Source organism: Numida meleagris, chromosome 10 (genome assembly GCF_002078875.1).
Source record: "Numida meleagris isolate 19003 breed g44 Domestic line chromosome 10, NumMel1.0, whole genome shotgun sequence".
Taxonomy (NCBI): Eukaryota; Metazoa; Chordata; class Aves; order Galliformes; family Numididae; genus Numida; species Numida meleagris.
The window spans coordinates 17872153-17893005 of record NC_034418.1 but is presented as its reverse complement, the minus strand read 5'-3'; the positions used below and the strand labels follow the sequence as shown (position 1 = coordinate 17893005).

Genomic DNA, 20853 nt, shown 5'->3' with positions numbered 1-20853 from the left:
TGAAAAACCTGTCAACATGCTGATAAAATATTAGACTCTAAGATAAATCAGCGATAGATCTGCAATTAATTTGTTGCATGCCAGATTCCTTAAAAACTTTAAGCAGAGAGGGGGGAACGTTCTGCACTGAGGAACAATTTGAAACAGTTAAAATCTGTTTGTAATGTAAGTTACAAAGCACATGGGCAATTGATGTACTTGTTATAAAGGGCAGAAGTTTCTACTCATACACTCAGCTCAAACCACTTGACTGGGAGCTGGCTGTGCACTTAAAGCAACGCTACCTTTCAAAAGCTTCCACAGGAATATTTTTAGATACACAAATAAAATTCAAAATACATTATATTCATCACAAGAGGGAAAGTGAAAAAAAAAAAAAACAGAACAGAAAAAGCAAACATCAGTTTTACTGTTTTTACTGGGGCTGGAAATTAGATTTCAGATAGAAAGGAAAGGATAAACACTGTTTGGTCTTATGTCTAAATATGTTTGTTCGCTGGTGGAGAACTGGGGAAGGTTTCCGTCCAAGGAAAATAATGAGCCCGACCCAACAAACCAAAGGGTGAGAGAGGATTCAGTCTGCGTGATAATAAGGATACAAATCATGTTAAATTACATGCGAGCAAAGAGACAGCTCTGAGCTTCACATACCAAGAATTTCTCACACTGATCCCATGCCCGAAATGCTTCTGGCCTCGATCCTTCTCTGGGCGCAGCTGCCTTGCACGGAAGTACCGCAGATTTTGGCCACCGAGCAAGCAAGGCCTGGCAGGAACACAGCGCGGCTGGGCCGCTCGCAAGGCCTATACCCGCCAAGGCCTGTGCCCGTTTGGGCCTCTCTCAAACTTTGCCCTTAGCTAAGCATCTAAACCACCGCCACCCCATGCACAACTCATGCACTGCACTGCAGTCGGGTTATGTTCCGCTTGCTGCACTGACATCCTTTGCTTTTCAGAGCATTTAGCCTTTCCACAGCAGGCCTGTGGGCAGAAGCAGGTTGCGTGCTCAGCCACTGAAATGCATTTTTTTTTAGTTCTACTTAGCACGCCTGCCGTACAGACCGGGTCAGTGAAGACCGAGAGAAAGCAAAGCGTGTACTGCCTTTAAGAGAGCGCAATAAAACCTTCAGAAAATTGATTTACAAAACATGCCAGGAAACTTGGAAAGCCAAATCAGTTTTAATATCATGATGACTGAGTGTATTTAAAAGGAAAATGAAAGGGAGGATGATTTTGCTTCAAAATGCAGTTAGATAAAATCTATCTTAGACCACAAATGTACAAAAGTAAATGAGTAATAAGCTGCTAATCTCCAAGACTTTTCCAAGTTTTTACTCACTCAATGGTAACAAAGAGGAATGGCCCCCTCTTTAATAGGAAATACTTTCTATTGGTCATCTATGACTAAGACTGCTAAAAGCCTCAGATTGACAATTTGGGGGGATTAGACAATTTTTCTGACTTTAAAAGTTCTGCTTTCCATTTCTTTAACAGCACTGAAAAGCCAAGAACTTTAAATAAAGGACATTTATTTAATGCCTATGTTGTTACTTACTTGATTGACAGGGCAGCACAATTACCAAAAATTCATTTGAAATACTGAAGGATTTTGAAATATCTGGCTAATGAGTGAATAATTGCCAAGCAACTTAATGACTTAAATCACTGGTATCCCAGGTAAATAGGAACTGCCCAGATACAGAATGTTCCCAGCAGAGAAGCCAAGACTGTGGAAACTGGCTCACGGCAAGCTGCGTGTTTTTGTGAATGCGATGCAGAGGACGGACTGGTGGAAGGACTCCTATGGGACAGGCTGAGCTGAAGGAATGCTCAAAGGCTATGAAAGATTTATTATCTAATGAAACCACCTGAATTTTTCTATGCGAAACGCACTGCATTTTCAACTCAAATAGCTACCTAAATGGCGTTATCTTTTCTCCTGAAGTATGCAGAGCGCTATTACCAAAGTAAAGAATTTTGCAGTAACTTGGGACAACATTACAGCCACAATAACAATGACAAAACACCAAGCAAATAAAACGACAGGTCAGTGTGAAAACCTTGGCTAAATATTCTGAAGGACTGAGCACTGAGCCCAATTCCCAATATCACTTAAAAGCAAAAGTGAAGAGAGAACAAATCACTTTTCCCTCAGTATACGGGGAGAATCTTTAGAATTAAAATTATGCACTAAACACGCTGTTTTACAGGACATCCCCAGCTACAGTATCCAGTTTTGCCAATATTTATCTTTGCAACTGAAGAAAAATGTTTTCTTTCATTATATTAGAAGGAAACGTAACACTTTGCCGAGCTGGATCCTGCATTGCATAGCACCGCAGTGCAGCTCGGTGCCAGGCAGCAGCCGGTGCCGTTCCATGCAGATCTGCTCTGAGCTGATCCAACCTGGGCACTCGGAGGCTCAGCACAGAGCCCTGGGGACCTGAAGCTTCAGCTCCACCTGGGTCTTTGGTTCTAACACATCATTTCCAGAGCTGAATACGATGCGATCTTACCAGTATCTAACTAGACACTGCCAAGAATTTTCACAGGCTTTGTGATTTATTGCTCTGGGTTGTTTTATTGTGATCATAACCTTTTTCATTAGCTTGTAAATTAACGATGCAAAAAAGCAAGGATAAAGCAGATATTCCGAAGTTGTCATGGTATTTTTTTTTATTAAAAACATTTTGAAAGTGAGTACTTGTTTTAGCCAAAAACAAAAGGCTCTAAGTTCCCTCTCTGCTTTTACACGCAGCTGCGGGCAACTGCTAGATGAACAGAACATTCTGCTACCTAACGAGACACAAGTATTTCTATTAGCTGGGAAAATTAAAACCAAACTCCTTAGAAGACACAAAAAGCTGACTTCAGGCTATTTCTGGTGGTGCTTGGTCAACATTTTCGCAAGGGATGCAAAGAATCTTTGAAGCAGTTCTGCGGTCTTCGAGCTTCAGTTGCCATAAGCAAGGAGGAGTGAATTGTTACTGTACCGAGCCACCTCAGCTAGAATCTTTGTTTATGAATTTGCACATCAAAAAAACTCTATTGTCAATGCGCACAACTCACGATGCACAACAACATAAAGAGCAGACGATTCAAACTGGAAAGCAATCTCACAGAAATGATGGAGTGCCAAATGAACCATCACTAGGGCAAATTTTAATCCTATCCATATAGTCCTATCCATCCTTGTTTCTTATTCTTGTGGCGCAGTGAAGGCACAAGGGCCCGTCAATACGGTGGTAGGGAAAATGAGCCATGGGGTGAATAAATATTAGGGGAGTTCCAGTAACATTGTAAGCAACTGAAAAAAAGTGTTTTTTTTTTCTTTTTAAACAAATCAGGTGTCATTCTTGAAAGAGATTGATGTGCTGTTTTACAACACGTGCTACGTTACATATAGCAATATGTAATGCACATACTCTTAAAACACTCAACAATGGCTGCAGGTAAAATTCTTACAAGAAGAATACTGAAGACATACACAGCATAAATGCTGAAAAAGAGCCTAGTGTTTTCCATTCACTTTTATTCCCCTTAGGCTCGCTTCAGAAATCCCAATCATCATAAACTAGCCATTGCATTTCAGACAACTATATATTTTCCCGAGCATTAACATTATTAACATATGAACGTACATAATTTAAAACAAACAAGTGACTTCATTTTGCCAGCTAAATGAAAAGCCTCCTGAAATGATTGCATTTGCAACATACTGAAAGAGAATTCATTTATATGAAACATAACAGGGAAATCAAATGCATCCCCAAGATTTTGGAAAACAACCATCACGAATACGTCAGGCTCTCCTGTTCGCTAAGAAGCGTGATGTATTTGAATACAAAGCACTGCACTACACGTCAGAGCTACGAGAGCTCTGAAGTTCCCGGTGAATGTGCAGACTGAGTGACTTTTATAGATCTGGTTCCCATCTGACACGGTCAGGGGACTTCGGAAGAGTTTCCCGATGCGGTTCAATGCACAGCAATATACATTTTGCTAATTGTCCGCAGAGGAACTGGAAGAATTTCCAGTTATTACTCATAAGCTCCTCTGCAAAGGAGGGCTGAGATGTGATCTCAAGCACAGCAGAAAGGAATCAAGCCGTTTTCCTCCAAAAGCAAGAACGCTTTGGCTCCTTCCCCAGTAAAAGCACGACAAAATCTATCGCTGAATCAGAGCAAAGGCTCAAAAATGCAAACAAGAAACCCAGGATTCCTAAGTTCTTATCTCCGTTCCCTATTCACCTAGGTGATTTGGGCAAATCATTGCTTCCATCCCCTCCCGAGTGCACTCAGGTCGTTACTACATCCTTAGGGGTATTTTTGGAGAGCTGTCTGACAGCAAGGCTCCAAATAACATTAACTGGGGGCACGGGCTGCTACCAGCGGCTCCACACATCTGGCAGGGGCTCCACTGACAGAGCTGCACTTAAAACCAGGTTTAAAATGAGAAATAAATCCCTGTCCCCCTGGAAGTAGCTAAGCAATTAGACCACGTCCTGTCCTGTGAGCGCCGTTTCAATTTTTATGGGATCCTGCGCTTCATCCGAAATTTCTCTGCGGCTGAACCCTTCGTCGCTGGAAATATTCATACAAGCCCCGTTCGCCGTTAAGCACATTACTAATTCGTCCATCAGCAGTCAAAACTCTACTCCTGCACAGGAGGGGCACACAGACGGGGCGATGTTTTGGAGCCACAACTAGGACTGCCATTAAAGACACGCAGCAACAAATAACTGCGCGGGGAAGGGACGGCGCGCCGCGCAGAGACAACGGCCTCATCAATTCACAAGCTTTCAGAATTACAGCAACGCTGGCACCTTGCATCCGTGACCAATCCCCTGAGATTCTCCCCGAAATCTGCTGCAGGAGGACTGGCACAACACAGCACCGCTAAGATGCGGTGCGACGACTGGCGAAACGCGCATCTGCGGCTCTTCAATCACGCACCGCCGAGCAAAAACAGCTCAGCTTTAAAACTGACAATACCAATTCCCTTCAACTGTATTTCAAACGTTCTTTGTTACCCTCTGAAAAAGAGGAGAGGTTTGCGAGCAGCGCGTTCCCTGTGGAAAGGAAGCGCCGCGTTCTGCTGAAGGCAGGCAACTCCGATGCGCTAATTATGAGTAGTTGGACAGAATTTAATTTGCAACCGTAACGAAAAACAACAACCAGCATAATCTGCACACTTTGAAAAACAAGAGCTGACATGCATCTATACCTATCCGAAGTTTTTTCTGCTTTTATAGATGCCGTTTTCATCTTTATTATATTTGCCAAATATTTTGTGGCATATTAGCACACGCGCAGCAGTGCTTTCAAAAAGTCATTTCTAGGAAGTTCCTAAAAAGCACAGTTTTTGCCTTAAAGTAAGTCCCCAAAAGGAGTCCAAAACCAAAAGTAAAATCCATTTTGTTTGTGAAATCTCGGCTTAATTTAGCATATTTTGGGGGGTCTAAAACATAAGCAGAACAGTAAGGAGAAAAAGTCCTAACACCTGATCTGTGCCAATTCTTCTCATGGCTATTTTGTTTAAACTTTTTCTTTCACTTTCCCATAGTTTGAGTCCTCACAACATCCCTCTGCGAACAGATACGACAAGGTTTCACAAAGCATTTGCTCCACCCAACGCCCAGTTCATATATGTTTTTACAGCACGGAGGGGGAAAAAACTTCAGAAGGACAGAAGGGATTTATCTTCTGCTTGATCTCTCTCTTTGCTCTCATTTTTCTTTCTATAGGTGACTTGCACGAATAGCAAATAGAAGGGCAAAATTCAACCAGCAATGTTCTTTTCGTGACAGCGGAACCACCTCCTGTCCCCTGGCTCCCCCAGCCCCGGGAGCACAGCTTAGCAGAGCTCCAGCCTAGGAAAAATCACTAACAAATGCTCACAGCTCTCAGAGTGAAAGCATTTCCAACGCACTGTTTTTTTTTTATATGGCATATATATGTATACGCATACTTAGACATATTTCACTAGCGTGGCCAATTAGGGAAAGCGGTTCAATATGCTCCTAATTTCTCTCTTAGAAAAAAAAATAAAATAAAATCATTTAAGTCGTCTTGCTGTCAGACACGCGTCTTTGGCCCATGTGAACCAGTTTCTGCCTCCTCCCAACACCCACGGGGCACTTCAGACATATTTCAGGGCTGGCCTCCGAATCCTGAGCAGACGTATGGGGGACTGCGAGAGAGCTCTCACTGAGTGCTGGGGAGCGCTTACGCTCTGAGCTGATAAGGAATGCAGCCAGGAGTGTCAGCACGGCGGGATTTTGTCAGCTGCAATGCAAAACGAGACAAGGTAATCCGTTTCTGAACCTCATCTGAGTTAAGATTTGCACTGCTTGAAGCGCAGTATGGAAGCTTCAAAGAAAAGCAGCACTGTAATATATATATTAATAAAATGCCCCCCCCCGCCCCCCCCGAGCTGATGTACCTCACGGTAACCAAACACCGGGCTCAGCTACTAACAGCTACTGAGTCCACAGAGCAGGAAAAAAAAACAAGCAATTAAAATAATGACATTCTTGTAGCCGCCGCTGAAAACGGCAAGGTCTGAGCCAGGTCCTGTCAAACCAACAGCAAAATTCCCAATGGCTTGGAATGGAATAGCACCAAACCAAAGCATGAGGAGCAGGATGGCGGCTGCGTGCACAGAGAAACAGGTTTGCTGAGGATGTGAGCATCGGATGTGTGAGCTGGGGCACGCGAGGCGAGCGGGGAAACCCAAGGTGCTCTCCCCAGAAGCTGCAGTACCACAATGCAGGCCCTAGAATTAAGGTAAACATAGGAAGTGGCATTCTGTCCAGCTGTCCGTCCTGCTATCCGGAGATGCACATGCTTAGCAGTGCCTATCTGGAACACAGAACATTTTTAAGTGGGTAAGCTAAGCTAGATCAAATCCCTCAGCAGACAATCTCATTCATAATTCAAGTGACTTCCACTCAATTCCATTTAATTAGACTCGAAAGTGAAATCAAGATACATGAATTAAATCCGCTTGAATTCTGTAATTTACTGCCCACACGTGGGCTTATTACGGTTTAAAATAATCCACTAAACGTATACCTACAGTTAATTTAGATAAGCTTTTTGAAGGATTCTTGCAAAGAGAAGCCGAGAACACAGGATCTCTCCAGAGGATGAGCTCAGCAGAGTTATCCAAGGCATTCCTGCACACCCATCTACAGCTTGGGGATTTTGCTTTTAAAACAGAACATCAAAACGAATCTCCGTTGAGAAGCTCACGTGTTTAATGCAGACTGCCATCACCTGCTGCAGCCACGTCACACTGCTGGCAATGGTCATTAAATACCTGCTGCAGGCACTGCTGGATGTAACACCCATCCGAGCGATTGTCATTAAACACAACGAACCCCACACTTGCCCTGCTGGTGCTCAGTCTTCCAAGCCAGCAGAGGCGTGCCAACAACTGTAAAAATTACATGGGAAATGCACTTCTTTCCTGCAATAAGCCTGACCTTCCAGAACGTCACCTTAAAGATTATCACAACGTCGTCCACCGAAGATGTTTTTCTCTCTGATGCCATTGCATTTCCCTCTTTCTTAGAGAGCTTAATTTGTTGCATGCAGTAACCCCATGTCCAACGTCTGTCCCATCTGGGTTGCGGTGGAGGGGCTGCCCGGAGCCTGCTCTACTGGAAGTCAGCCTGTTCTGCTGTAACTCTATTGCTACTGCACATCACCTCCATCCAAAGCCATCTCTGCGGGTATCCCCCTCCTCTGGGAGGCCAAAGTGGATGGAATGTGGGAGGCGATGCCACAACCAAGCCCAGCTCTAGTGAAAGAACCAGCTCCATTCCTTTTTTTTTTTTTTTTTAAATGAGAAATAAATGCTCTCTACCCCAAGATAAGGGGGTTGACACACGGAACCTGCAGGGGGCATGCTGCTTTCTTCCTCCGTCTTTCACACCTCCAAATTTGAGCTTCCATAAAGGAGAGCACGGCAGGTGCCGAGGCCACATCCTGCACTGTCACTGAGCACAAGCACCCAGCCCACGGCCCCGTGATCACCGTACAACAGGAGGGCACAAAGCCACAACTGTGTGACAACATACGGCACCACACATCAGCACTTGGATCTCAAATCTGCTTAATTGATACCATTCATAGCACGGCGCAGCCCTCCAAGTGTTAAGAGCAGCGGAAGCCAGCAGCGCTTACGTCTCACGTTTTCCATTTATCAGCTTAAAACCCCTTCTGAAACGCTGCCAAAACCGAATCAGAAAAACCTCTCGCTACCTAAAAGCCTCCTGCGGTGAATAACCCAACGTATCCGTCAAGCACGTCTACGCATTTTCAACAGCCTGAGAAATTGCTGAAAACTTAATTAATAAAGTCATTAAATGTTTAAGCTTTCCCCTTCTCGGAGGAAGTTGGTGCCTGTCCCTGGCGAATTATTTTCTAGGAAATTCCCGGGCTCTGTTTCCAGTTCCAAACACTTGTAGCTAAGGGCAGCGAGAAATAACGACATGAAAAACATTCAAAAGAAAAGCTTCATTTACAGACACGATATCCATCCATCTGCTCTGTCATGTGCAAACTAGAACAGAACCCACTACCGACTTCTGGTCAGTGCATCAACCTGCATAGACACAACAACTGAAGCCACGATGGGAAGGCACACGCATTTTGTACAGGTTCTGCATTGCAGATCCCCATGCTTGCTGCGACAGCTGTGCCTTATGGGTTATCATTTACAGAAGGCAAAGCCAAGCCCTGCAGGCACAGCGCTGAGCCGCAGCTCGCATTTATCGCCCTCTCTGCAGCAGGAGCGCTCCCCTTCCCGAGCACAACCGCAATATCAGAGCGACTCCCACCTCCCCAAAGAAACACACAGCGTCGCTCCATTCGTTTTTTACAGGAGAAACGCTGAGATCATTTTCGATGGCAAAGGAACAGGAGTGCAAATGCACCAAGAGAGTTCCTTGAGAGAAAGCGCAGCCGCCCGCTGAGCGCGCTGCTGGAAGAGGCACTTGTCCTGCCCTGCTGGCCTGGGCCTCTTTTGGCCTCGCTTCGCCTTTGCCAGACTCGCACTTGATGTTCACTTGTTTTTTGAGCCTTTACTAGGGTGTTTCTTGGAAATAATAAACACTGAACCCATTCTCTTGACTCATTATGGCTTGAATTTTATTTTCCACTGATTCTGGTAGGGATGGGTTTCCCATAAGGGATTCATTCCCTCGCTACCTAGGCTCTCCAACATTCCTGTTTCTGTTTTAGCAAGCAATAAAGGAATATTTTTGCTTGCGAGGAGCACTACGATTAACAGAGAAGTAACAAATTACACTGCCTGCTGGGTTAGTATTATTCCTTGTTGCATGGCAGGTTATTACCAGTAGAAACCTCTGGAAGCTGCAACACAAAACTAAAGGATTTTTTTTTATTATTTTTTTTAAACACAAATGAAACGTTAATTCCCATTTCTCCCAATCTTTTGTCATCCGTGTTTCCAAAAAAATCACTTCGTGGAAAAGATGGAAGTTATCTTTTGTTACATTTTCAAGAACACAAGGTTCAAGTTGAATGATGCCAGCGCTGTTGTTGGCTGGCTGCTTGCGAGCTGTCTGAAGCAATGCATGGAGAAGCCTTCCTGTGCAAACGGCCCTTGGATACACAGAGTCTCAAAGACTTGTTTGGCAAGGGCTCTTTCACAGGAAAACACTCAGTATGATTTTTTTTTTCCCCCCATAAAAAGACACAGACTGAAAGCAGAGATAACGGTATCCAAGTTTGTACGGGGGAAAAAAAAAATCAAACAATTGTAAAAACAGAAAATGAAAATACCTCCATCTCTGAAGCCTCTTTAGCTCCTGCGTAGTGCTCTCAAACAAGGGAGCACCTCTGAGGAGCTGCTTGGCTTCCTCAGAGACCAAACCCGGTGACTTCGGTGTCTGTGGACACGGTCCAAAGTTCCATCTTTGCATTCATTGCCAAGTTCTGACCTGACAGCTCAGCACAGCAGACAGAAGCACAACGCCAAAAGAATTCCTTCGCAGTTCTCTAGCACCCTGCTACTGCTGCGTTGCCCTTCGAAGTCCAGTTGCAAGCAGGGAGCTTCAAAACCCCCCACAGCCAGCGCTTAATTAGGCCTTAAAACCTCTGCACAAATCACTGTGTGTCTGGATCAGATTTCACTGCGGTGCTGCAGCGACGTGTCAGGAAAACTGTGATTTAATCGGTGAGTAAATTCATTTGGGTTGGAATTGTATTGCGTTGAAAATGCAAAACTTTCATGGAATCACAGAATAACCCGAGTTGGGCAGGACCTGTACGGACCATAGAGTCCAGCCCCAGTGGACACAGGAACACCCAATGGACACAGGAACACCCAAACTGGATGTGGCCAAAGGGAACCTCTGACCTCCCCAAATCTTACACTCCAATTCCCGTTCCAATAGGAGCACGGCGATAATTACAGACAATTATCACATAAGTGTCCTTACTCTGAATGCTGCAGCCTCCGTTATCTGCCTGTACATCACTGGTGCGTAACTGAAAAGGTGCTGATAGCCTGTTTTTATCTGCAGAGAAATAAATGACTTTACAAAAACGATTCGTTCCGTTCCCCTTGTAAGCCCAGCAGGGAAAGATACAACAACACGTGCAACAAGCTTCTCCTCTTTGAAAACAATCCTTTCCTTTCTTTTGTCGCGTATTTGAATATGGAGGATGGACAGTTTACGATCTGAGCTCTCTTTTTGGGCAGCATTTAGCCCAGCCTGGCTGCCACAGGCGTGCTCACACGCTTGTCACTGCCTGAGGTCTGCCATAAAACCGAGCACAGAGCTGCGCTGCACTGCTGGTCCACTGACAAAGCCGTGGCACTGAAGGTTACAGCCCAAATCTGGGGAGACCTCAAGTGTCTGCTTGAAAACATGCAACTGTGCCTCCCGTGGCCTGCCTGGGGCAGCTGGATGTCGAATGTTTCTCGTCTGAGAGCATTTAATGCAATTTACAAAGACTGAACTAGCGGAGCAGATGTATCCAATTCCCCTCCAGTGATTTTGCAAAATGAATTTAATTCCTCGTGAGTGTTTTGAATGATTTTTTTTTTCCCTCCCCCCCCCCAAAAAAAAAGAATAATACCAGAAATCGAGAACTTACAACTCAGCTTAACAGTAACAGACCATATACATAAACAACTCATAGGGGGGAACGCAGTCCTCAATCCAGCTGGTGTCATATTTACTGGTGAAAAAAGAATATGTTAAAGGAGTCCACGATACTTCCAATCCAAACATACTATTTACAGAACATACTTCTTTCCAAATTTATCTAAAAATCTAAAGGTGACTTCTATGGAGAATGGCAGCTACTCAGCATGTCTCCAGAAGGGTAAATCCTGAGCCAAGGAGCCCGTATGGAGTCCTAACATTAAGAGGAACGCTGTGGGATTTTTAATTGCTGTTTTTTTTTTAAAAAAACGTTTTAATATTCACATTCCAAAAGATGAAACAGCAACGTGCAAATCTTGGGAGGTGACAAACCATTCTGATACAACCCCTGCAACGGAATCCAAACGCAGTTAGTGCTCCCTGAGAGCAGAGCAGCACGAGGACAGGTGAAATCCATCCCCAGAAGCGTGAATTCATGCCACAGATGCACCCGTTAACTGTAGGCACTCACAAAGAAGAAACACACAGGAACAGAGGTGCTAATGTTCAACTAAATGAATGTGACAAGGCATGGGAAAGAAGGAAACTAAAAATCCTTGGTCATCATGCAAAACAGTATTTAGCATTATGCCCTTAAGTACGGGCTCAATTTCAGCTTCCCCAGCTAACCAACAAAAAAAAAAGCATAAGGGAAGCGGCCAAGGGGAAAGTAGTGAAATCTACCACGGAGCTGCAAGTTCTTTAGGAGAGGTTGGGAAGGTGAGCATCCCAAAGACAAACAGGCACACGGCGCTGCCCGTGCCGCACCGTGGCACTGAGTACAAGAGATCTCCTCACACTGCAGTGATTTAGCTCAGCACCACGAGACGCTTTTCACGTTTGCTTCTTCGCAGCACTTTGCTTCGTTTCCAAACGGAAAGTGACGCTTCCTTCAGCTTGCTCCCTGCAGCCAATGCCCTCCGTTCCAGCTAGGAGGGATTTACACGGGCTGTGCAGGGTCGGTGCCACGCTGCCGTGCTCCCAGCAGGAACTGCTGCTCCCACACCTCGGCACAGTGTGAGGAGAGCTGCAGGGAAACGAGCTGCTTGCACCACAAACGGAGCTGAGTACACTTTACATGAAGCCGTGCTTCAAGAAAGCATTGAAGGCTTCCGAAACGGGCGATTATTTTTTAAATTGCTGTCGCTAATTCGGAAAAATTCCCAACTGAATGCGAGCAGCAGAAGGGTCTTTTGGAAATGAAAGACTTAACCATACAAATTTGGGAAAACTCAGACAAAAAGACAACGATTAAGCAGTAGAAAAGTCTGTGAATCCTTACCAATTGCACGCTCCTCACCATCTCAGGGGGTAATACGGAATCTAAACTAAGTGCCGGGAGCAATTCCTCGCTCCGAAGCGGCGCATCCTCCGCGTTGCTGCTGGAACGTGAGCACCCTGCTCTCAGCTGCAAGCCAAAGCGCTCAGGGTGCTCGCTCCAAACGCATATTTCTCAGTGCCTTGCTGAACGGACTTGAAAGCGAGATAAAGCAGAGACAGCTGGAAATGCAACTTGGACAAAGGAAACAAACGCACCATGGACTCCGCCACTTCGCGCGCAAAGTTCTGGTTCATTTAATAAGGCTCTCCTGGCCAGGCAGGTGTAAGAGAAAACGCCGCTTTCTAATGCCCCTCTAACTCAGGCAAAAGTTAGAAAACTTTTTAAGTTTAAAAGGATAAAACCCCTTCTGAATACACCAGGGCTCAGAGCATCTGCGCTGCTGAAACGCTCATCCAGCTCAACACGTGTGAGGCTGTACGGAGGAAAGCAGGGCTGGAATTGCTCCTTTTTCGGACTCCCAGAGATGAAGACCAAATTTTGCTGCTTTTGACAGCACGTGCACCATTACAGCCGGGACAGAACTCGTTTAGCTCGCAATGACCAGGTTAGCCTGAGGTGTGCCTCCCCCAAGCCCTCTCTTTAACAGATAAATACTTTTTCAAAACGCTGTCGCTTCAGATCCTACAAACATCGACCCTCAGAATTATCAGATAAAAATCACCAAGGCACTCCATGGAAAAAGATCTCTTCTATCAGTAAAATCTGCAGAAAATGATTACAAAAATCGGCTGGGGGTTTTTTGTTTTACCCATCTGTTTCATATCAATTTCTTTCTCAAAATCCTTTAGCCTAGACATAGCATTACAAACAGCAGTAGTAAGTTAGAGAGTACTGTAACATAAGCTCATATATTTTAGTAATATAGGAAAATCCTCCCTCCATCCATCTAGGTTGAAAATTTTCTACACAAGATATTAATCGATAGTAAAATATTAACAGAAAGCACTCATTCAGCAGGGTATTTTCCCCATATCTCCTGTAATCCATTACCTTCTGGACGGGTTTGGGATCATTCTCCAAAATATAAAATGCACGTTATGAATGAACAATGTTCTCCTAGGTATATATTGCATGAAGGATCAGAAAAGCAGTCAATAAACCACTTCGCAGGTGTTTTTCCACCATTTCTTAACCAAAAGCCAATAGACCATCCAATCTGTTCTTCTCTTTGGTGGGAATGTGTTATAGCTTTGCAGCCATCAGCCTCAGTAAAGGCACCACCAGGTGTTCCCTTTCTCCATGTAGGCATGTGGCTGCAGGATGCTATTCCCAGCGTAATGAAGAGTTAATATGGAAAAGAAGTACACTTTAAGCGGGTTTTTTTGTTAGTTTAATCGCATACTAAACTCCAGCAATATGCCAGGACAACGTTGAAACAGAAGCTGTGTCCCTGCAATGGAGTTTGAGAAACGCTGCACCTTGCACCTGCCTGACAGCACACTTGCACACCTAAGCCATGTGCAGGCTCTGCTGGGGCAGACAGAGAGCACCCATGGGTGCAGTCCTACCATCCCCATCTCCTGAGCAAAGGGGCTTGGGGGAGGCACACCTCACATTAACCTGGTCACTGGGAGATAAACGAGTTCTGTCCCGGCTGTAATGGTGCACGTGCTGTCAAAAGCAGCAAAATTTGGTCTTCATCTCTGGGAATCTGAAAAAGGAGCAATGCCAACCCTAATTTCCTGTGCACAGCCTCACACGTGTTGAGCTGGATGAGCGTGTCGGCAGTGCAGAAGCTTTGAGCCCTAGTGCATCCAGAAGCCTACCCTTAATTAAGAGATTACTTTCGAAAGTCACTAAACGACTTTTCAACGTGCTGTTTTTTTCAGCCTCCAGAGCCTTGCCAGCAGGGTCACTTAAAGGCCCTCTGGGCTCTAAGCCAGAGCAGCAGCTCCAGAGCTGCACACCTCAGCCAGGAAGGCTCACACCATTGGTATCATTATATTTTAGCTGGAAAATCTTGACACAAGCAGCTGGGCTGATCGTGGCGCGACGAACACACGCACAGGGCGACGTGCACGTTGACCTGCCAACGGCACCAGTACAGCTCCTCCCCATCACCAGGGAGTTGTTTCGTGCAAAGAAAATGAGCTGCTGCTAAGTCTGCTGCAGATCTCAACCAAGGGCTTGGCCATTGGTGACCTTAAACCACTGGCATGAAGCAACATGCTTATCACCTAACTAATCCAGTCTTATGGCTGCCTGATCTTTTTCCTTCTGTAGCTACTATGGAAGATGTGGCTGATGGAAAGATTCTGCTCATTGTTAGGCTTTTGTTCCCCTCGCATAAATATTTGGTGCTTTTATTTTTTGTTCATCCCTCACATAGCCAGTAAAAGCTGCAACGACCGAGCCCTACCTCCCTGCCATTGAAGGATCCATGGGAACAATTCTACTGCTCTCCTGCAGGGCACCTTAGGAGACTGGCAGCGCTGGGATGTGCGGAGCAGCTCCTGCTACCTTGGACTCAATGGGAAAAAAAGAGATGGTAAAAATATCTGAATATTTCTGTTCAGCTGCGCATTCTGAATTGTGGACTTGCACTGGAGCAGCCACCAAGTCTCCTCTAAGGGCCGCTGGCTGTCTTGCAGCTGACACTGTCATCAAACTCTCATGTTTAATTATGCAGTTCCATCATTACAACTGTTAATAAGACCTAAGGCCAACCCCATCCCAAATGGCAGGACGCACTGCAGGCTGCTGTCCCAGCATCTGCTTTGGGGTGAACTTTTCTTTGCCTCAAAAAAGGACCGAATAGAAACTCAAAGACCCATGCAGCGATCTATTAAACAGGATCAGAAGGCAATCAGCAGTGAAGAGGCAGATAAGAGCAAGCCCGTTACAACCACTAGTAGTAACAAATGATGCTGACAGCAGGATTGATTGGGAACTGACCCCACGGATGCTGAGATTTCAGCCAACCAGGTTGTTACAGCACAAACCAATAGTTTCTGTAAGAATTTGTGATCCTTTTCTCCGCCGTTACCATCACACATGGTCAAGGATGACTGAGCAGCACATTGTTGGTGCTCTTGGATTGGAAATGAAGGGATAAAAACATGGGAGAAAGCAGCCCAGATTTGCAAACTTGCTCGCATTGGTTTTCTGAGCCAACCCTTTGCTGTTACCTTACTGAAATCCCATCTCTGCTTAATAAGAGGAAGACTACACAGCTGGAAAGAGAAGCAAAGCTACTCCTTGAGCATGCTTGGTGCTTAATCTCAGTGACTAGTGTTTCCCTGGGACACAAGCGACCGCAGTAAAAAGGACACATGGATGGATTTTCACAACACCGAGAACATGTTTTTTGAGGGAAAGTAAAAACAAAACTGCCAGATCAGCATAAACCAAATGAAGGAGATATTTCAGTTTCAAGTCTGGGCACAAAACGAGAGGGACCAAATGCTTTTTTTTTTTTAGAAAGGAAAAGAGCACTCTTTCTTTCTTGTCTAGAACCATGGACCTCATTCTTTCCGAGTCCCCATTTCACACCAAAAACATTCAGAAAATAACTATTTGTTAAAACAGTCCAGAGCCACTGCAATAAGAATTTATGCATAGAAAGCTACTCTCACTTATAAAAAAACAACTCTCCTAGAGCCCTACGAATTTTTACTTTTATTATTTGCTTGGTTTTTCTTCTTCAAAAACCAGACCTGGTGCACCTGGCACACAGCCGAGTCAGTACCTAATGAAGAGACCTAATCAAGAGGCAGAGGCACAGGGATGGGAGCTGGAATGCACTTGGGTCTTATGAACTTCCTAACCCCCATTGGATGGCTCAGGTTCGCTGCCTTTGTTTCGTCTGTCTCACCGGATGCTTTCCTTGGCACTGGTACAGGTGAGGGTTTTTCGCAGTCAACTGGATCAGCCTTCAATTACACAATTCTGAGCAGCCGTTTTGATGTTAAAGAGAAGAGCTCTGATTGAAGCTTTGGCTGGGTTATTGAATTCTAAATCATAAGAACCTAATAAAAGACCAAAACAGTCTTATAAATATTTATAATTTATTCTTATTACATTTTATTTATTACCGCCAAAAGTATGAACCATGGAAAATTACACTGTAGTCATCAAGAAAGGCCTTTTTTTTTTTTTTTACATTCTATAAACCGATAAACAGAAAGGATTCTAAATAAATCCTTTAGAGCTCCTAATCCAAGACAAACACGGTGATTATGATTGCAGAAAGCTCCCGCAGGGCATGTGCTGGGTACTCAGTTGTTTCACGTGGTAGAACTAACCCCTGCCTTGATAGGACGGCAGCTGCACTTTAAGGCCAGAGCACATCTGGTTATCCTACACACACACTGGAAAAATTGCTTCTCATTCAGACATGCAATGACCACTACCAAAAAGAAGTGAAACAGAGTATTTTCCCTGTAAAAATATTTTCACAATATCCGTGCTGGAACTCCAAGCTGTGCCATTGCTTTTTATGGTGGAAGTAATGGTTTTCATTGGCAACAAGCTCTACACCCCTGGAACTCAGGGTCTTGCTGGGGCTCCTCCTGTGCCAGAAGTATCAGAGCTGCAGCATCGGGATGTTCGTTCATCACTATTGTTTGTAACAGTAAACTAAATCTAAATACATGCAAGAAGGTCATTTGCCACTTGGTTTTCAGCCTCAGAGAATGGACCAACTTCCTCTAAATTTACAGTGCGATTTCAATCACAGCCATTGCCCCCCGATACCGCTTTCACGGTGACTGCTTTACGTTCTTCTTTTTGAACAAGGAAGAAAAACTTGGATCAGGAAACTGTTTAGTTCAAAACCATTTGATTCAGTCAAAACAAGAGGCTTCTGCGTATTCTATGACCTGCAGCTCTTTGCTGCCAGCAGCATTATCCTCCCCAAATTAAGCTGGTTTTGAAGCCTCTGAAACAAATGGCCAGCAAATGAAACAACAATGAAAAAATGATAAAGCAGAAAACAAGGAGCTTATACTTATCCCCTGGCCTTTATGTATCCAACCTGAGCTATACCATGCATACTTCAGGAAGGAAGAGGCCTTTTTTCTGTGAATCACCTTCATCCTGAACTTTTTTGGTCTTAGCCTTCTCGTAACCTTGAAAACCAATAACGATAAAATTCCAGAAATACTGCAGAGACCACAAGGGCACTTAACTGAAGTGTACTGTTACAGATATGACATTTAGAATCAGGCCTGGACTCGGCTGGACAGCTTCTCTAATATAATAAAAATAGCCTTTTCTTTCCCACATTTTACTATCTGTCTTTGTTTATTCAACCATTCAGCAGACCCAGCTGGATCACAGACATTGTCATCAAAGAAACATTCTAGGTCAGCCAGAAGTGGATGCCAATTGTCTAAAAATAAATAAAGGCTTTGTCACTGGAGTATAATTTTAAGGCCCTTGCAATGAATAATGGAGGAGAAGATCTTTCCAAGGAAGTGGGATGCACTGATTTCGAGCAGTAAGATTTCACAGTTAATCTGAAATTCACAGTTATAGTCAATTGCAGATAACCCCATTCTTATTTTACTCCCCATAAAAATGGTATGTGGAGGAGCTTATCAGAAAGCTTGGTACTAGTTTTAAACACTTAAAGAGTGGCAGAATACCTTGGAAGACAGACGAGACCAGCAACTATCTACCACGTAGGCAAGAAAACTGAAGCAATGCAGTGCACCAATTTCCTGTGGGTCACGATGTGTATAACTGGGATGAGATTTTACAATTTCTAGCATGTATCCCACATCTCTAAGTTATTTTCTCTAAGCTAAGAAGATAAAAAAAAGATCAGAACAAATAGCTTTATCCATATAGACTAATTGCTAAAGATCTTAAAAGACCTTAAATAAGGAGAGCACCTACAGAAGTCAAAGATAGCAGTACAACTAGCTGGGCATTGTAAGTGCAGCAAATCACTTGGAAGCAAATAGTTATTAACTAAAAATAAACTTATTTACAAAAGTTTTTAAAAGCAAGTCCTTCGGAGGGTAAATACAGAAGCTTTCCAGCTGACACTTATCCAGGTCTTGTAGGAGAGACAAGCTATTTTCTCCAGTGACTATCACTGGAGATAAAGGTTACTAACAGACCATGTGGGAACTCACTGTAAATCAAACAACGCTTGCTCCATTTATTTTGCCTTCATTAATTCCTACCTAAAGCACGTCCCAACCTTTTCCATTCAGTTCAAGGCGCCTTAAGAACAGACTGGCGCAGAGGAGACACACGTAAGGTTTGCTTTTGTGGTTTTGACACTGGGAAACTTGAGATACCAAACAAAAATTCCAGTAAATTGAGAGCAATGTACCACAGGCCATGCCCACAGCACCAGCGCAGCTGAGCACAGTCTCAGTCACTCTTTTCTTGGTGCACACCAGGCTCGCTTCGGATAACCTCAAGGTACCTGTTCACTATTGCACTATTCATTCTGCAGAGTACAGAGTAGGACGCACTGAGAGCAAACAAAAGATGCACACAAAAGCAGTGGCACTCAGATGAACAGTTTCCTGATTGTGGTTCACTGTCACGCTGTTGGTTCACCCAGCGAAGAAGCCTACAGAGATTTGGGGCTGGGTGGTGCAGGGTCAGGATCGCTGACAACAAATTGCAAATTTTACAATTTCCATTTCTTTAGAAATGAATGGTTTTGCCGCCAGGTCTTTCAACTTGCTAGAATCAATTCCTCCTGGCAAAATGAACGCCAAGTTCTACAGAAGCAACAATAACTTACTTATAAGATTACAACTTTGAAATCTACGAGCCACACTGCAGTCATCTCCTTGCCATCTCCCTCCCACATGCCACAGAGAGGCAAACTTCCAACCTCCAGCAATTAAAGAAAAGTGCAGGTTCATGTGAACCCCGGCCTGTGACGGAACGGACTGCATGCCATGCAGTTCCACATTTTGCATGGGAAATCCTTGCTCTGGCTCAGCTCTTACAGCGATAAGATGCTATGTGTCAAGGAACTCTGTAGCACAGTCACAGCCTCATATTTTTTGCCAACTGTCTGTGGCCGTATTCCTTCATACCAACAGCGATATCACGTTTTCTATAGTTAAACTGAGCAATGGCAGGCACTCCTCTGAGGAGGAGGAGTTTTGGCTTTCGGTTCAGCACTCAATAGATTATATGACATTAAGGAACAGAATAGATCCCAAAGAACGATAAATCCAAGTCCTAAAACAACAAAGTGTGTCAATATTTCTTTTAGGACTGAATTGATCTTCGCTGAGCCCGCTGTGCTTTTCTCTTGTTCAATATTTTGAAATCATCAAGATAAAACGCCCAAAGAATGACATGGTAACTGAGTACAATTCAAGTGAATATAATCCACTACTTGTTGTAAAACCAGGGAATTACTGAACTCATTGCTATACTTTTGGCATCGCCTGTGCGAGATATAAGCTCCCACATGCTCTTGACATCTGATATTGCTGTAACATACATTAGAAATGACGTTCCATCCCTTCAGAAGGAAATCCAACCAATTTCAAACATCCCCAAAGTTGCCGAAATTGTTCAGAATCTAACGTAAACTATCCCAGACAAATTATTTTCTTTTCTAATTGGTTGGAACTCTACTGTTCCTTAAAATAAGCCTCCGAGCAAAATGCCTCCTCGCAGCGCTCTCATTCTGCGAGCGTTACAACCCCAAGTTTCTTAGGTTTCTCAAAGCGTTCACGATAAAAATAGTCTGGAAAAAGAAACATTTAAACAGGAGAGGAAAAGGAAAAAAAAAAAAAGGTTTTGCACGTTTTTCTCATCAGGTTGGATTCTATTTTTCTATTAAAGTTATTCCAAAAAAGAAATGATTCACACTCCCCGAGTTTAAATGCTGAGAAATTTATGGTATCTTCCATCCTCGCTCTGCCTGCTCCAACATGAGCCTGCAAGCAATGGGAATTAGAAGCCACAGCAATGACAGGAACGTGAAACCAATGCTTCCCAGCCTCTCCGGGAGAACACGTCGGGTACTTGTGACCGCAAGCTTGCCTTTGTTTACTCTGTTGTGAAATACTTCGTATTCTGATCAGTTCTGTGGTTGCAAGAGGCTTAATGAATAAAATCTGCTCTAGCGATAATACCGAGACTGTCGTGAAGACAATTCCCTGTAAACACTGATAAACAAACACCACCATAAAGATAGGAAAGATAAAAGCTGGCTGAAGTTACTCTCATGTGTCATAGCATTAATTGACACAAAACGAGTGTCACGGTTTATCAACAGACCCATCCCTTCAGAGGGAAGAACTGAAAGCAGTGAGGACTCAGAGGTCCATTTTCTCCTCCCGATGGGCTACAGCCAGGCAGCACTCCCAGGAACACAACAAGGTGATGCAGGCTGC

At 44.1% G+C, this 20853-nt stretch overlaps 1 protein-coding gene across 13 annotated transcripts in view; it reads right to left on the bottom strand.

Moving 5' to 3' along the window:
* BANP (BTG3 associated nuclear protein) overlaps positions 1-20853 on the bottom strand; it is a 131876-nt gene that overhangs the window by 22274 nt on the left and 88749 nt on the right. The window contains exon 13 of one of the 13 annotated variants that reach the window (XM_021408847.1): positions 11195-11218. The exons of 11 other annotated variants lie outside the window; for them this stretch is intronic. In XM_021408847.1, coding sequence (XP_021264522.1) covers positions 11216-11218 — 3 coding nt within the window. In that variant the 3' untranslated portion in view covers positions 11195-11215. Of the gene's footprint in view, positions 1-11194; positions 11219-15022; positions 16495-20853 lie in introns of those variants that run through there. One more of the 13 variants, XM_021408846.1, reaches the window with a different exon arrangement.